The sequence below is a fragment of the Oncorhynchus gorbuscha genome, linkage group LG08 (genome assembly GCF_021184085.1).
Source record: "Oncorhynchus gorbuscha isolate QuinsamMale2020 ecotype Even-year linkage group LG08, OgorEven_v1.0, whole genome shotgun sequence".
Classification (NCBI taxonomy): domain Eukaryota; kingdom Metazoa; phylum Chordata; class Actinopteri; order Salmoniformes; family Salmonidae; genus Oncorhynchus; species Oncorhynchus gorbuscha.
In genome coordinates this window covers 38,635,756-38,651,869 of record NC_060180.1, presented here as the reverse complement: position 1 = coordinate 38,651,869, position 16,114 = coordinate 38,635,756, and the positions used below count along the sequence as shown (strand labels likewise).

Sequence of the window (16,114 nt, the reverse complement as noted above, 5' to 3'; positions counted from 1 at the left end):
AAGGGTGCAAGGGGAAGACACCTTTCCGTTGTTTGCTGTAACTAATAGCAAATAAAGTTGTGTTGTATTGAAAAGCTCTTACTTTTTGGAAAAGCATCATAGCTTTCTCTATTTCTGGCATATGACAACCCCTCCAGAGTTGAAAACCCCTCCATTGCAGTTGTATTTTTTATTTTAAAAGACCCAACAGTAAAGGACAACTTTAAATTTGGGTTAGTTCTTGTTCCCTCAGCAAAACTACATTGGAGTGACTGTGACCATGTGCTATTTTTTGAATGAAGTGTTACACTGCCCTCTGGTGTGTAGCAATGAACACAATTATTTAGTTTCAGATCCAAAACAAAAGGTCAGGACTCTGGTCAAAAGTAGTGCACTAAATAGGGAATATAGGGTGCCATTTGGATAGTACCTGAGCATCGGTGCAATCTGAAAAACTGTTGAATACTGCAACAAGAGAAATTAGGAAAGTCAGTGTCTATGACTATGTCAGGGTTATTCCCTTGAACTATAGACGACCACATTTGACGGTCTCTTTCATCCATTACAAACTCAGATCTCAAGGGGTTCTCCTGCTTTTCTGTGTTCCTCTATTGACATCCATCCTGACCGAATCCAGAATGTTCTTCCTCCTTCTCCATCTTTATTACAAACTCCAGAACACTGGTCTCCTGCTCTCCACGGTTCCCAGACTGGTGCAGCTTACTGAGCTTCTCTGGATCTTCTGCCAGCTGCTCCTCTAGGAGGGTTAGTGGGGCATGATTCTCCTCTTCTTCCAAGTGCTGATTATTCTCAATGGGGAGATTCTGGATGGCATTATCACTGTATCTGGTGTTTCCTGCAAAGAAATCACTCAGTTATAATTGCAAAGCCAAAAAAAAGATATACAGTTGAAGTCGGAAGTTGACATACACCTTAGCCAAATACATTTAAACTCAGTTTTTCACAATTTCCGACATTTAATCGAAGTAAAAATTCCCTGTCTTAGGTCAGTTAGGATCACCTCTTTACTTAAAAAAAATGAAATGTCAGAATAATATTAGAGAGAATGATTCATTTCAGCTTTTCTTTCTTTCATCACATTCCCAGTGGGTCAGACGTTTACATCCACTCAATTAGCATTTGGTAGCATTGCCTATAAATTGTTTAACTTGAGTCAAACTTTAGGTAGCCTTCCACAAGCTTCCCACAATAAGTTGGGTGAATGTTGGCCCATTCTTCCTGACAGAACTGGTGTAGCTGAGTCAGGTTTCTAGGCCTCCTTGCGCACACAAGCTTTTTCAGTTCTGCCCATAGATTTTCTATAGGATTGAGGTCAGGGCTTTGTGATGGCCACTCCAATACCTTTGTTGTCCTTAAGCCATTCTTCCACAACTTTGGAAGTATGCTTGGGGTCATTGTCCATTTGGAAGACCCATTTGCGACCAAGCTTTAACTTCCTGACTGATGTTTTGAGATGTTGCTTCAATATATCCACATAATTTTCCTACCTCATGATGCCATCTATTTTGTGTAGTGCACCAGTTCCTCCTACAGCAAAGCACCCCCACAACATAATGCTGCCACCCCCATGCTTCACGGTTGGGATGATGTTCTTCGGCTTGCAAGCCTCCCCCTTTTTCCTCCAAAAATAACGTTGGTCATTATGGGCAAACAGTTCTATTTTTGTTTCCTCAGACCAGAGGGCATTTATCCAAAAAGTTCAATCTTTGTCCCCATGTGCAAACCGTAGTCTGGCTTTTTTATGGCGGTCTTGGAGCAGTGGCTTCTTCCTTGCTGAGCGGCCTTTCAGGTTATGTCGATATAGGACTCGTTTTACTGTGGACATAGACACCTGTGTATCTGTTTCCTCCAGCATCTTCTCAGGGTCCTTTGCTGCTGTTCTGGGATTGATTTGCACTTTTCACACCAAAGTACGTTCTCTAGGAGACAGAACGTGTCTCCTTCCTGAGCGGTAAGATGGCTGTGTGGCTCCATGATGTTCATACTTGCGCCCTATTGTTTGTACAGATGAACGTGGTGTCTTCAGGCGTTTGGAAATTGCTCCCAAGGATGAACCAGACTTGTGGAGGTCTACAATTTATTTCTGAGGTCTTGGCTGATTTATTTAGATTTTCCCATAATGTCAAGCAAAGAAGCACTGAGTTTGAAGGTAGGCCTCAAATACATCCACAGGTACACCTCCAATTGACTCAAATTATTTCAATTAGCCTATCAGAAGCTTCTAAAGCCATTACATAATCCAAGCTGTTTAAAGGCACAGTCAACTTAGTGTATGTAAACTTCTGACACACTGGATTTGTGATACAGTGAAATAAACATTTGTTGGAAAAATGAATTGTGTCATGCACAAAGTAGATGTCCTAACCGACTTGCCAAAACTATAGGTTGTTAACAATACATGTGTGGAGTGGTTGAAAAACGAGTTTTAATGACTCCAACCTAAGTGTATGTAAACTTCCGACTTCAACTGTACATGTACTTACGTCAAGAATTTGATGCCCTCCTTATATGGACCAAAAAATGTTATCAAATTAAAAGTTCAAAACCATGGTCAGTATAACAAGGTTTGGAAACCAAGTAAGCTCACCCTATGAATGCATTCCAAATGGCACCCTATTCCCGACAGAGTGCACTACGTTTGACCAAAGCCCTATGGGCCCGGTTTAAAAGTAGTGCACTATATAGGGAATAGGGTGCCATTTGGGACAGAGACCCTGTTTTGAACGGAAGTAGGCCTGTCCAATGACCCAATAAATTCAGTTACCCCATCCACTTGGTCCTCCATGTTGCGCCCTGCTCCGTGGTCCTTCATCCGGTCTCTCTACCTTCATGAAAGGTGACTCTAAATCTGCAAACTAGAAGGATGAAATTATCAGACAGCATTGTCAACTTGTCAGCTTTTAAGTCTAAGACTGAGTTAAAGATGGATTTTCTAGAGTTATGTGTCACTTACAGCTCCTAGTGGAGCAAAGGGCCTCAACAGAGATGCACCGTTGAGGCCCTTTGCTCCCCTAGGATCCAAAAAGAATAAGATTGGTACAATCTCTGATTCAACTACACAGGAATCATGGGACACAGAGACATTGACATCTACCAAAGCTGACCCAAGTGGAATGTCCTTCACACCAAATGCATCCTCATCTCCTCATTAACTGGGTCTCCAGCCTGAAGCACAGCTGTCCATTTACTTATCTGAAACAGCAAAAGATTACAGACATCAAGAAAACTGCTCGAGGGCTCCTGCAGGACTCTCGGATATAGGTTTTATAAAAATGTTAGCAGATATGCTAAACTGAATTTACTCCAAACACAATTTGTCCAACATTTGGCAGAATAAAATCTATACTGAACAAAAATGTAAAGTGTTGGTCCCATGTTTCATGAGCTGAAATAAAAGATCCCAGAAATGTTCCAAATGCACAAACATATTATTTCTCTCATATTTTCTGCACAAATTTGTTTACATCCCTGTTAGTGAGCGTTTATCTTTTGCCAAGATAATCGATCCAATCCACCTGACAGGTGTGGCATATCAAGAAGCTGATTAAACAGCATGATCATTAATCAAATGTATTTATGAAGCCCTTTTTATCAAATCACATTTTGTCACATGCACATGGTTAGTAGATGTTAATGCAAGTGTAGCAAAGTGCTTGTGCTTCTAGTTCCAACAGTGCAGTAATATCTAACAAGTAATCTAACAATTCCCCAACAACTTCCTAATACACACACATCTAAAGGGGTGAATGAGAATATGTACATGTACGTGTATGGATAAGTGATGGCCGAGCTGCATAGGCAAGGTGCAATAGAGGGTATAAAATACAGTATATACATGCGATATGAGTAATGTAAGACATGTAAACATTATTAAAGTGGCATTATTTAGAGTGCATTGTATAAAGTGACTAGCGACAAATTTATTAAAGTGACCAGTGATCTCAATGTAAGCAGCAGCCTCTCGGTTAGTGATTGCTGTTTCGCAGTCTGATGGCCTTGATATAGAAGCTGTTTTTCAGTCTCTCGGTCCCAGCTTTGATGCACCTGTACTGACCTCTGGATGGTAGCGATGTGAACAGGCAGTGGCTCAGGTGGTTGATGTCCTTGATGATCTTTTTGGCCTTTCTGTGACATCGGGTGCTGTATGTGTCATGGAGGGCAGGTAGTTTGCCCCCAGTGATGAGTTGTGTAGACAGCAAAACCCTCCGGAGAGCCTTGCAGTTGAGGGCGGTGCAGTTGCTGTACCAGGCTGTGATACAGTCCGACAGGAAGCTCTCACTTTGCATCTGTAAAAGTTTTTCAGGGTTTTAGGTGACAAGCCAAATTTCTTCAGACTCCCGAGGTTGAAGAGGTGCTGTTGCGCCTTCTTCACCACACTGTTTGTGTGAGTGGACCATTTCAGTTTGTCTGTGATGTCTATGCTGAGGAAATTAAAACTTTCCACCTTCTCCACTGCTGTCCCTTCGATGTGGATAGGGGGTGCTCCCTCTTCTGTTTCCTGAAGTCCACAATCATCTCCTTTGTTTTGTTGATGTTGAGTGAGAGATTGTTTTCCTGACACCACACTCCGAGTGCCCTCGCCTCCTCCCTGTAGACGGTCTCGTCGTTGTTGATCATCAAGCTCACTACTGTTGTGTCGTCTGCAAACTTGATGATGGAGTTGGAGGCGTGCATGGCCACGCAGTCGTGGGTGAACAGGGAGTACAGGAGGGGGCTAAGCATACACCCTTGTGGGGGCCCAGTGTTGAGGGTCAGTGAAGTGGAGATGTTGTTTCTTACCTTCACCACCTGGGGGCGGCCCATCAGAAAGTCCAGGACCCAATTGCACAGGGAGGGGTTGAGACCCAGGGCCTCCAGCTTGATCATGAGCTTGGAGGCTACTATGGTGTTGAATGCTGAGCTGTAGTCAATGCACAGCATTCTTACATAATATTCCTTTTGTCCAGATGGGATAGGGCAGTGTGCTGTCGTCTGTGGACCTGTTGGGGAGGTATGCAAACTGAAGTGGGTCTAGGGTGGCCGGTAAGGTGGAGGTGATATGATCCTTGACTGGTCTCTCAAAGCACTTCATGATGACAGAAGTGAGTGCTACGGGGCAGTAGTCATTTAGTTAATTTATCTTTGCCTTCCTGGGTACAGGAACAATTGGAACCATCTTGAAGCATGTGGAGACAACAGACTGAGACTGGGATCAGCAGATATCACAAAGTGCTGTACAGAAATCCAGAAGCCAGGTGGCTAGAAAAAACTCCCTAGAAAGGCAGGAACCTAGGAAGAAACCTAGAGAGGAACCAGTCTCTGAGGGGTGGCCAGTCCTCTTCAACATCTCATCGCATGACGTTTACTTCGATGTGATAGTTATTAGATCAATATTTGCACATAAAAGCCTTTCCACCGACATTTGTTGCAGAATTCCTTTTACCTTCACAAAAAGATCACTCACTGTCTAGCGTATTTTGTTGTCAACATTTGGAAAGTTTACCAGGCCAGCCATAATATTTTTGATCTGATAATTAGGCAACTTTACTCGAGCTCGAGAACACCACCAAGATTTGTTCACAATCTAGTCCGGTTGTGGCCAAAACTACACCTTGTTTGAAATGTATCAATAAAATGTACATTGTTTAAAGCACAGTTTACAAGTCTCGGTAACAAATGACAGCTCCAATAAGCCCCCTATAGTGAAAGAGAGGCTTGCAGAATCATGAGTATTTAGAGTTGAGTTCATCGTTCGCCGGTAGGGGGGGGTCTATATCATAAAAATTAATGACAACAAAAATATGCGTTCAGATCTTAATTTAAGGTTAGGGTTAAACATAAGATTAGCAGTGTCATTAAGTTTAGGGTTAAGGTTTAAAATCACGTTTGAAAAAGATAAATTGTAGAAATGGGCAGGGCTTATTACTTTGTGGGTGTGGTAACTAGTGACGACCGGGTCATGCGTGCCACTTATAGTGAAGTGTCCAATAGATGACAAAGCCACAAAGTTAAAAAAAAAATCCAAATTGGTAGATACAGTCTTCTCCCATTGCTGCAACTCCAGTACGGACTCGGGAGAGGCGAAGGTTCGAGAGCCGTGCATCCTCAGAAACACAACCCCGCCAAGCCGCACTGCTTCTTGATACAATGCACGCCTAACCCAGAAGCCAGCCGCACCAATGTGTCGGATGAAACACCGTACCCCTGGCGACCTTGTCAGTATGCATGCACCCGGCCCGCCACAGGAGTCGCTAGAGCGCGATGCGACAAGGACATCCCGGCCGGCCAAACCCTCCCCTAACCCGGACAACGCTGGGCCAATTGTGCGTCTCCTCATGGGTCTTCCGGTCGCGGCCGGCTGCGACACAGCCTGGTATTGAACCAGGATCTGTAGTAACACATCCTTAGACCACTGCGCCACTCGGGGGGCCCACAACAACAAAGTTAACATCAAAATGAATGGGGGAGAAATTGCATTTTGGAGGGAGGTCATGTATGTTTGCGTGGCAGAGGTCATGAGTTTGAGTCTAGGTGTGATCTGATCGAGGGAATAACTCATTAAGCAAGCAACGTGTTGTGCTTTACATGAACTTCCTGAACTGAACTTCCTGAACTTATCCCTACAGGCTTTAGCTAAGTGGGCTAACACAGAGCAGGTAGATACGGACAAAATTCCATGTCGTGATAAATTGCCTGAATTGAAGTGATAACGATAAATGAGATGTGTTTATAATGTTTTGTATTATCATTTAAACTGCTACTGCTAGTTCGATGGTTGTAGCCATTAACAATTAGCATATTTATTTTATTTTAAACTTCACATTTCTCTAGTACAGGCTACTTATCGTAATAAACCATACCAGCAAAATGCCTGCAATAAGTGTTGATAATTGACACTGAAATGGCTCCATATACAGCGGGGAGAACAAGTATTTGATACACTGTCGATTTTGCAGGTTTTCCTACTTATAAAGCATGTAGAGGTCTGTCATTTTTATCATAGGTACACTTCAACTGTGAGAGACGGAATCTAAAACAAAAAATCCAGAAAATCACATTGTATGATTTTTAAGTAATTCATTTGCATTTAAGAGTATATGCATTGATTTTAATCTGACTCAATTGATCTCAAAACCAAATGTGAAAAACCTTGTTATCTCTTCAATGATTGATTTTAATTCTTACTGATAACTATTTGTCTAGTGGAATATTTGCATATGATCTCAGTGATCACTGTCCCATATATGTATTAGAGATATGAAACAGCAAAATACAAATCCTTGTTTAATTGACATGTTCTACTCTGATTTAGCAACAAAAAAAAGAGAAAATATAAAAATATTTACTTACCACCAAAAACCGATGCTGGCACTAAGACCGCACTCAACAAGTTGTATAAGTCCATAAGCAAACAAGAAAATGCTAATCCAGAAGCGGCACTCCTAATGGACAGGGGCCTTTAATGCAGGCAAACTTAAATCCAATGTACCTCATCTGTACCAGCATGTCACATGTGCAACCAAAAAATAAATAAATAAATAATTCGAGACCACCCTCACTCCACACAGAGACGCATACAAAACTCTCCCTCAAACTCCATTTGGCAAATCTGACCATAATTATATCCTCCTGATTCCTGCTCACAAGCAAAGACTAAAGCAGGAAGTACTACTAACTCGCTCATTACAAAAGTGGTCAGATGACGCAGATGCCACGCAACAGGACTGTTTTGCTAGCACAGATTGGAATATCTTTCGGGATTCATCAAATGGCATTGAGGATTATACCACCTCAGTCGCCGGCTTCATCAATAAGTGTATCGACGACGTTGTCCCCACAGTGTACATATCCCAACCAGAAGCCATGGATTATAGGCAACATCCGCAACATCCGCACCGCTTTCAAGGAGCGGGACACTAATCCTTTAAACAGGTCAACATTCACAAGGCCGTGGGGCCAGATGGATCACCAGGACGTGTACTCAGAGCATGTACGGCCCAACTGGCAAGTGTCTTCACTGACATTTTCAACCCCTCTGTCCGAGTCTGTAATACCTACATGTTTCAAGCAGACCACCATAGTCCCTGTGCCGAAGAAAGCAAAGGTAACCTGTCTAAATAGCCATGAAGTGCTTTGAAAGGCTGATCATCAACACCATCCTCCCAGAAACCCTAGACCCACTCCAATTTGCATACCGCCCCAACAGATGACGCAATCGCACTCCACACTCTTTCCCACCTGGACAAAAAATGAACACCATAGTGCCCACAAAGCTCATCACTAAGCTAAGGACCCTGGGACTAAAACACCTCCCTCTGCAACTGGATCCTGGACTTACTGACAGGCCGCCGCCCAGGTGATAAGGGTAGGCAGCAAAACATCTGCCACGCTGATCCTCAACACGGAGGCCACTCAGAGGTGCGTGCTTAGTCCCCTCCTGTACTCCCTATTCACCCACGACTGCGTGGCCAAGCACGACTCCAACACCACCATCATTCATTTTGCTGACAACACAACAGTGTTAGGCCTGATCACCGACAACGATGAGACGGTCTATAGGAAGGAGGTCAGAGACCTGGCAGTGTGTTGTCCTGGCACCAACCGCTCCATCAACGTGAGCAAGACAAATACTATTTCCCGGCTAAAATGTCCTTGATTAATTCTCAGCTACGATCTTATCTTTGAAATGTATATCAGTTGGGGTTTGAGTGTGCAAAGCTGTCATCAAGGTAAAGGGTGGCTACTTTGAAGAATATAAAATATATTTGGATTTGTTTAACAGCTTGTTGGTTACTACATGATTCCATGTGTGCTATTTCATACTTTTGATGACTTCACATATCTTTCATCTCTCGGTTTCCACATTTTCCTTCAATTCGCAGGAGGCTGAATGTATCTTACATTAGAAATCATCAGTGTAGGCCATCGCTCCAATGCTGTCTGGTCCACGAGTATGACATTGTTGCAGCCCGTAGCATTGAAGGCAAGGGAAGCCAGTGAGCATGATTGAGCTCAACCGTGAACCTCAAAAAAAGTGTCAAGGGAAGCCAGCTTGGATTTGGCGTCACTCCTATCAAATCCCATTGAGAGCATACGTCACTGACAGAAAAACTAGAATTGTTACATCTAGTTGTGTTGTTGTCCTCCGGTGGCTAGCTAGCTAACGTTGCCCATGAATGGAAGTTAGGCTAGCGAGCAAGCGTTTTAGTCAGGTAGCCTAGGACAACAGCCCCTGTTTTCTTTGTGACTTGCCGTAACTCTCTGTGGTTTAAAATCAGTAGATGTTTAGTGGTCCAAAAATTTCAGAAACATTAACTTGCTTGACCAAGCTGTAGATAGGTCATGTAACTGTTACTGGACATGCAATATGCTTTGTGAACTTCACTGGACAGAGGTTGCTATCTGGTTTTGTGATAAAACAAAGGTGTGGTTGAAATTCTTCTGCCACTGTCTTCAGGCCTAAATGTCACTGTTGCAAGGCATATGAATGAACAAGATAAATCATAGAGCAAACAAAGCAATTATCACAACACATAGGTTGTAGTATGGCTTTTTCTGTGTGTGGGGGGGCTTGGTTTCCCCATTGATTTTACCCACTCACTGCTACTGCTGGCCATCTGGATAAATTAGTTGATGAGTTAAGAAGCTGAGAATAAAAATGTGCTTCATCCTTCATCTATAGAAATAGGTATTGCCTCTCGCTAAATAGTAGAAAGCAGACTATTAAACTCAACGTTCCTATAGGTCCTAGACTATGGCGACAATCTATAGAGGAGCCAGACTAATTAAAATTATTGTATGTATTGTAGGTAGACCATGACTGACCTCACACTCCAGTACAGTAGATGGCGGTGTATGCGATCCGCAAACCCAATCTCAAAGAAGAAGAAGAAACTAGCAGCGACACAGAACTACACGGGAAACATTGTAGCTAGCATTTTTAAACCTAATGATTAGCCCACTAGTAGTATATTAACGTTACTTTGTAACAAAGTTCCAATCTTTTGCAGGAGCACGACAGAGCTGCGTTAAGATTAATTAAACGTTTGAAAATGTTGAGCAGTGTTTCTCTACGGGCGCAGATCGCTTCCATCATAGAGGTACTTTCTAAAGCTGCGGTTGCAGAAATTAGCAAAGTAGTCGACGATGGTATAGTTGTGTTACGTGTGGAAATGTGTCAACGGGAAAATGAAATCAACGTTCTGAAAAATAATGTACAACAACTTGACAGCGAGCTTCGAAGAGCTCGAACTCGTGGGATTCAGGCTCGAAGACGCATTCATCATGGTCGATCAGTCGCTGCTGAGAATCTTGGGAGAGGAGGTGGGTACGACGACGTACTGTTAGCAGCAACTCTACTATCAATCAATAGTTAGCAATACGTAACTGTGCACGTAACATTGGTCAGCTAGCAATAGCACGATTTCAGGTAAACAATGTAGGTCTATTTAATCTGCCAACTCACGTTCACATTGTACCAAAATCTGGATTTACAGAATATGTTGATTATCCTTTAACCCAAGACGCAGCCATTCACCAGTTTTTCAAGATTAGTAATGTAAAAATACGAACGGTACTTAATAACGAATGTAGTTTAATGTCGTTACAGACGGTATGTACTTCTAAAAAGCTCCAAATAAAAAGTTACATGCACCGAGAAAAATCGTCTTTAAAGAATTGAAGTATTGTTTTTGACCAAGTGCGCATGCACCTCCTGCAATATTTGTAATGGAATTAATATACACTAAATCAAGCCTATCTTTATGTACAATCACTGTAAAAGCGTGCACTATTGTCTACTTACAATACATATTATTGCATTCCGTGTAGTGCCGGTGAAACCGATTGATATGATCATACACTGTTGTAAGGGGATAAAGCAGAGATCTCTATATAATTACGAGATGCGCATATCTCTGCCCTAACAATGGGAGTCGTTGTCCCAAAGGCGGGAAGGCAAGGGACGGGCTTAGGTCAACAAAAAAGCTTAGGTCAAAATAATGCATATGGGTTTATTTTGGGGTGAGTGAAACTTCTTGTTTCGCTGCTGCCTCTCTGGATAAAATCAATTACCTCTTCCTGCAGATGAGTGATAGGGGCAGAAACCTAGAGGTTAAGAGCTCTAGATAAGAGTGTCTGCTAAAATGTAAATTATTCTGGTTTGGACAAGGCTAGTGATGGTGTGATTGTGAAGTCATGTCATTATTACATACCGTTACACCCTTCTTTGACACAACCCCTCAGAAACTAGGGTTGATTAAATTGAATGTTGTGATATTTGACATTGACAATATATTGTAAAGTGCAAGAGCCTTATATTTACAAATCCAAACTGCAGTTTTACCAATTATGCAGTATCACTATGGTGCAAATCCATTTTTTTATACATGTGCCGAATACAACAGGTTTGTAACGTGAAATGCTTACTTACAAGCCCTTAACCAACAATGCAGTTTTCAGAAAATATTGACTAAATAAACGAAAAAAAGTAACACAATAAAATAACAATAACGAGGCTATATACTGGGGGTACCGGTACCGAGTCAATGTGTGGGGGTACCTATTAGTTGAGGTAATTGAGGTAAAGTTAATATTATGTCTGGTAGGCTCGCGTCACTGGGCAGGTCGCAGCTGAGTTTCCCTTTGTAGTCTGTAAAAGTTTGCAAGCCACATCTGACAAGCATCCGAGTCGGGTGTAGAAGGATTCAATCTTTGTCCTTTATCGATGCTTTGCCTGTTTGATGGTTCGTCGGAGGGCATAGTGGGATTTCTTATAAGCATTTGGGTTAGTGTCCCGAACCTCGAAAGTGTCAGCTCTTGCCAGTAGCTCGGTGCGGATGTTGCCTGTAATCCATGATTTCTGGTTGGGATATGTACGTACGGTCACTGTGGGGACGGTCAACGATGCATTTATTGATGAAGCCAGTGACTGAGGTGGTATACCACTCAATGCCATCGGACGAATCCCAGAACATATTCCAGTCTGTGCTAGCACAGTCCTGTCAGTAGCATCCACGTCATCTGACCGCTTCTTAATGAAAAAACTAAGCCATATTTTTTCCGACATAACATTATTTAATGAGAATGCGACTAATATTGTAAACAAATAAGCAAAAAAAATTGCACAGTCTGGAATTATCTAGTCATTAACTGCGCTAAAATGACTATATCGCAATATTTGGAGTAGAGGTCTCCCATTGCCCAACCCTAACAGACACGGCTCCATTTGGATTATTATTAAAACAATCAATGAAGGGTTTTGATGACATGCCATACTTCTTCATTTCCACAGGGCCGGGTAAAAGCGGTACTACTTGTGTCGGGAGGACCTCGCTTGAGAAACTGCAGTCTGGGGGGGATGGTAACGAAAGGGATGAAGAAGACATTCGACGTGCAGATGAGACTCGGGTGAAGACTGAGCCAGGAGTGGAGCTGGAACAAGCAAAGCAAAGTACAGAGAGAAAGGACAAAGGTCGTCTGGATGCTGAACTGTCAATGTATGACAGAGACAGCCAGCAGTGGATGTCCAGTTCACAAGCAGACAATGATATGGAGATGAGCCATTCAGAATATTTGAATAGTTCAGGGCAAAACTCCCAGTGTCTCCCTGATCACTCTACTGTACCTCCTGGAAAGGTGGAAGCGTCATGCAGCAGTGCTTCGTTTCCAGGGAAACCATATGTTGATGTCAGAGAGGATATGATTTCACAGCTCAGACAGCCACAACATTATCGGCAGTCGGACACACTCAAGAGAACAAGTGACGGCACAGTACAGTCGAACCCAGACCCTAGAAGTGTGTTGGGCTTTGGCTCAAATTATAATACTGCAAGGAGAGCGAGGACCAAGAGGTTTTGCCAGGTTAAGAAACACTTCATTTGCACACTGTGTGGGAAGAGTTTTGAACGTTACGGCCATCTTGAAAGACATCTGCGAATTCATACGGGTGAGAAACCATACAGCTGTGACCTATGTGGAAGGTGTTTCAACCAGAAGAGTAGCCTCAAAGGGCATCTGAAGACTCACAGAGGTAAGAGATTAGAATCACTATGTAAACAGTACATTGGTTATAGATCACAGGCAATTCCATGGCTGCGTACCAAATGACACCCTATTCCCTATATCGTGTAGAGCCCATAGGGCTCTGGTCAAAAGTAGTGCATTATATAGGTAATTGGGTACAATTTGGAACACTCACAAGATAATAACACCAATATATTGGTTATTATAGTACATAAGCAATTCCCTGCCTCATTTATTTTATTAGTCAAATGTAATATTTCCACACAGTGTCGATAGACGGAGAAGCTAACAACGAGGAGATGCCTCCCCTGGATAGAAGTCAGTCTGAGGAAGAGCAATGCAACAAAAATAATGAAGTGGTCCAAACTCCTGAGATACCTGTGAAGTCGGAACCAGAGGAGCAGAAGGATGCATCCCAGACACTGAATCATAAAGGAGAAGAACGGACTGCAGGAAACGCAGAAGAACTGGCTGCTAACTTGTCGTTGTGTGAGAGAGGGAGCCAGTCGTGGATGTCCGGTTCACAAGCAGACCATGATATTGAGACAAGCAATTCAGAATATTTCAGCACTTCTGGTCACAAGTCACAGTGTCTCCCTGACCACTCAGCTTTAAATCATGTCCCAGGAAGGGTGGAAGCGTCATGCAGCAGTGCTTCATTTCCAGGAAAAACATATGTTGATGTCAGAGAGGATATGATTTTGCAGCTCAGACAGCAACATTATGGACATTCAGACACACTCTTGATAGCAAGTGACGGCACAGTACAGTCAGACTCACAGGGCATGGAAGGGGTTACACTGAACCATAGCCCTATCTTCTCTAGTTTTCCAAGGAAAGTGAGAACCTTCCAAGGAGTCACCAAGGACAAGAAGTGCTTCATCTGTTCATTCTGTGGGAAGGTCTTTGAGCGGGTTGGTCATCTGGAACGGCACCAGCGAATTCATACGGGTGAGAAACCGTACAGATGTGAAATATGCGGAAGGTGTTTCAACCAGAAGAGCAGCCTCAAAGGACATCTGAAGACTCACAGAGGTAAGAGACAAAAATCATTTTGATGTTTTTCATACATGAAAAATGTAAATATTTTAATTGTTCTAAGGTTCCATCCTAAATGGCACCCTATTCCCTTTATAGTGTACTACTTTTGACCTTGGCCCATAGGGCTCTGATCAAAGTAGTGCACTACATACAGAATAAGGTGTCTTTTGGGACAGATACTAAATGTTTTCCTGGTCTCTTTCGGTGGTTTAGGATGAAGTTTAACAGCTAATGTTAGATTGCTATTTTGATGTTATAATCAATGCTAAAATATTTGGTACTCTTGTTTTGTCAAGCAGATGGTGTTGAAATGCTAACGGAACAACCTCAACTTGATAAGAAGCCTGATGTCCATCCTAGACCCTCAGAGAACCCAGAGGAACAGAGGGCTCAGGCCTCACTTGCTGAAGAACAGCCTAGCTCTGAGGACAGTGAAGATGAGGAGGGGGGAAGGGGGCAGGGGTTAGTAGTGAAAGCGGAGCGAGAGAAGGAGTTTAAAGCCCAGACAATCAATCTGTCTGGACATCAACACCAACAAAGCACAGAGCGACCAGGTTATCAGGATGACCCAGAGTATGTCATGGATGAGAGGGAGAGTCAGCTGTGTAGATCTTTTACAGCAGAGAGGCACAATGATAACGAGTCTGGATCTGTACATCCAGGTTGCTCCTTCGATGGTATAAAGCAGCAGAAGTCCCACCCAGATTCGCCCAGTGTCCAATACAATCACCGTCTCTTTGATGGAATGCACCACCACCACGGGTTCTATTCGTCAGCTTCTAGAGAGGTGGAACTTGAACACTTGTCTTTTCAGGATGAGAAAAACAAGTTGGAAATGATTGAGCAAGAGCAGTATGCAGGAATGGCTCTACATGCAAGGAACCGAGAGGATGGCAATGGGACAATACTACCCAGGTTTCAGGACCGGGTACCACTACCTGTGGTGAAGGAAACGGCAATGAGAGAGTACATCACAGAACCAAACAGTAAAGAAGGCATTTTATTTGCCCTTGGTATAGACGGTTTTGACAGCACAGAGGGCAGCAGTGCCACCACAGACAACACAAGAAATAGATGTTTCATATGCTCCATTTGTGGAAAGAGTTTTGATCGCCATAGTCATTTTGAAAGACACCAGCGCACTCATACTGGTGAGAAACCCTACTGCTGTGAGATATGTGGTAAGAGTTTCACTCAGAAGAGCAGCCTGAAAGCTCATCAGAGACTTCATACAGGGTAGTTAATCAAAGGCCAGATGGGCTTAATCAACATTCAATCAATACTAGTGTTGTAAAATGAGAATTGGACATATGGCTGCTATTGGTAATAACTCGGTGTTGCAACAATTTGGAAGTCCAACTATATTGTGTTGATAAGACTTAATATGTTTGTTTTATATGGTTGTTTCCACTACACTTGATTAAATGGAATATTTGAGTAGTGCTTAGTTTGTTGTCATCAGGTATCTCCAATAATGTGTAAAAAAGGTTCAAGAAAAACTTTGAATCATCATTTTTTTTTTTTTTCTACATCAAACGTATGGATAGTTTATCCAATTAATAGGATTACGTAACCATTTTTTTCTGAGAAGACCTTGATGGTAAGTTTGTCTACTACTCAATGAATGAGTTGTTCAAATTGAGTTTTCTTTACTCAAGCTACCAAAAACAGGAAAATCAGCCACGTTTGAGTAAAATTTGGTTATTTTTCTGCTTGTATATATTTTTTCAAGTAAATGTAAAATTGTGAATGTCTCAATCTTGTGGGTTCACTGTTTTACTTGTCAGTAAAAAATAAAATATTTTATAAGAGGATTCCTATTTTTTGCCATTCCAACTTTGGTGGTCCCTTTTCTAGTATTTTCAGTAACAAAAACTTGATGCGGTTTGGTTGATGGGTCCATGGTTGATGTAGCTAGCTTTTAGAATTAAAATTCACATTCATAGACTTAACTTTGACTCGTTTTTTTTGTTTGTTTCTTAACGACTCTCAAAATGTCTACCTGTATCACCCTTCATGCACAACTAACCTCGCTCGTGGAGGTTTTAGCCAAAGCAGTGGTGGCAGAAAT

The 16,114-nt window shown here is 42.4% G+C and overlaps 1 protein-coding gene and 1 long non-coding RNA gene across 4 annotated transcripts; one reads left to right on the top strand and one right to left on the bottom strand.

The window, feature by feature from the left end:
- Positions 1–201: 201 nt before the first annotated feature.
- Positions 202–10,891, bottom strand: LOC124041627. The gene is made up of 4 exons (XR_006839969.1): positions 10,784–10,891; positions 3,105–3,192; positions 2,765–2,855; positions 202–835 (listed from the first exon to the last, which is right to left on the bottom strand). It is a non-coding gene; the product is annotated as an uncharacterized LOC124041627 (long non-coding RNA).
- Positions 9,856–15,857, top strand: LOC124041612 (zinc finger protein 572-like). 3 transcript variants are annotated; one of them, XM_046359389.1, is made up of 4 exons: positions 9,856–10,302; positions 12,272–13,009; positions 13,270–14,037; positions 14,343–15,857. In XM_046359389.1, exons 1-4 carry the CDS (start codon positions 10,032–10,034, stop codon positions 15,281–15,283), a joined length of 2,718 nt encoding a protein of 905 aa, XP_046215345.1. In that variant the 5' UTR covers positions 9,856–10,031; the 3' UTR covers positions 15,284–15,857. The 3 variants fall into 3 exon arrangements, with proteins under 3 accessions (XP_046215345.1, XP_046215344.1, XP_046215346.1); XM_046359388.1 differs by having other exon boundaries at positions 14,340–15,857; XM_046359390.1 differs by lacking the exon at positions 13,270–14,037.
- Positions 15,858–16,114: the final 257 nt, after the last annotated feature.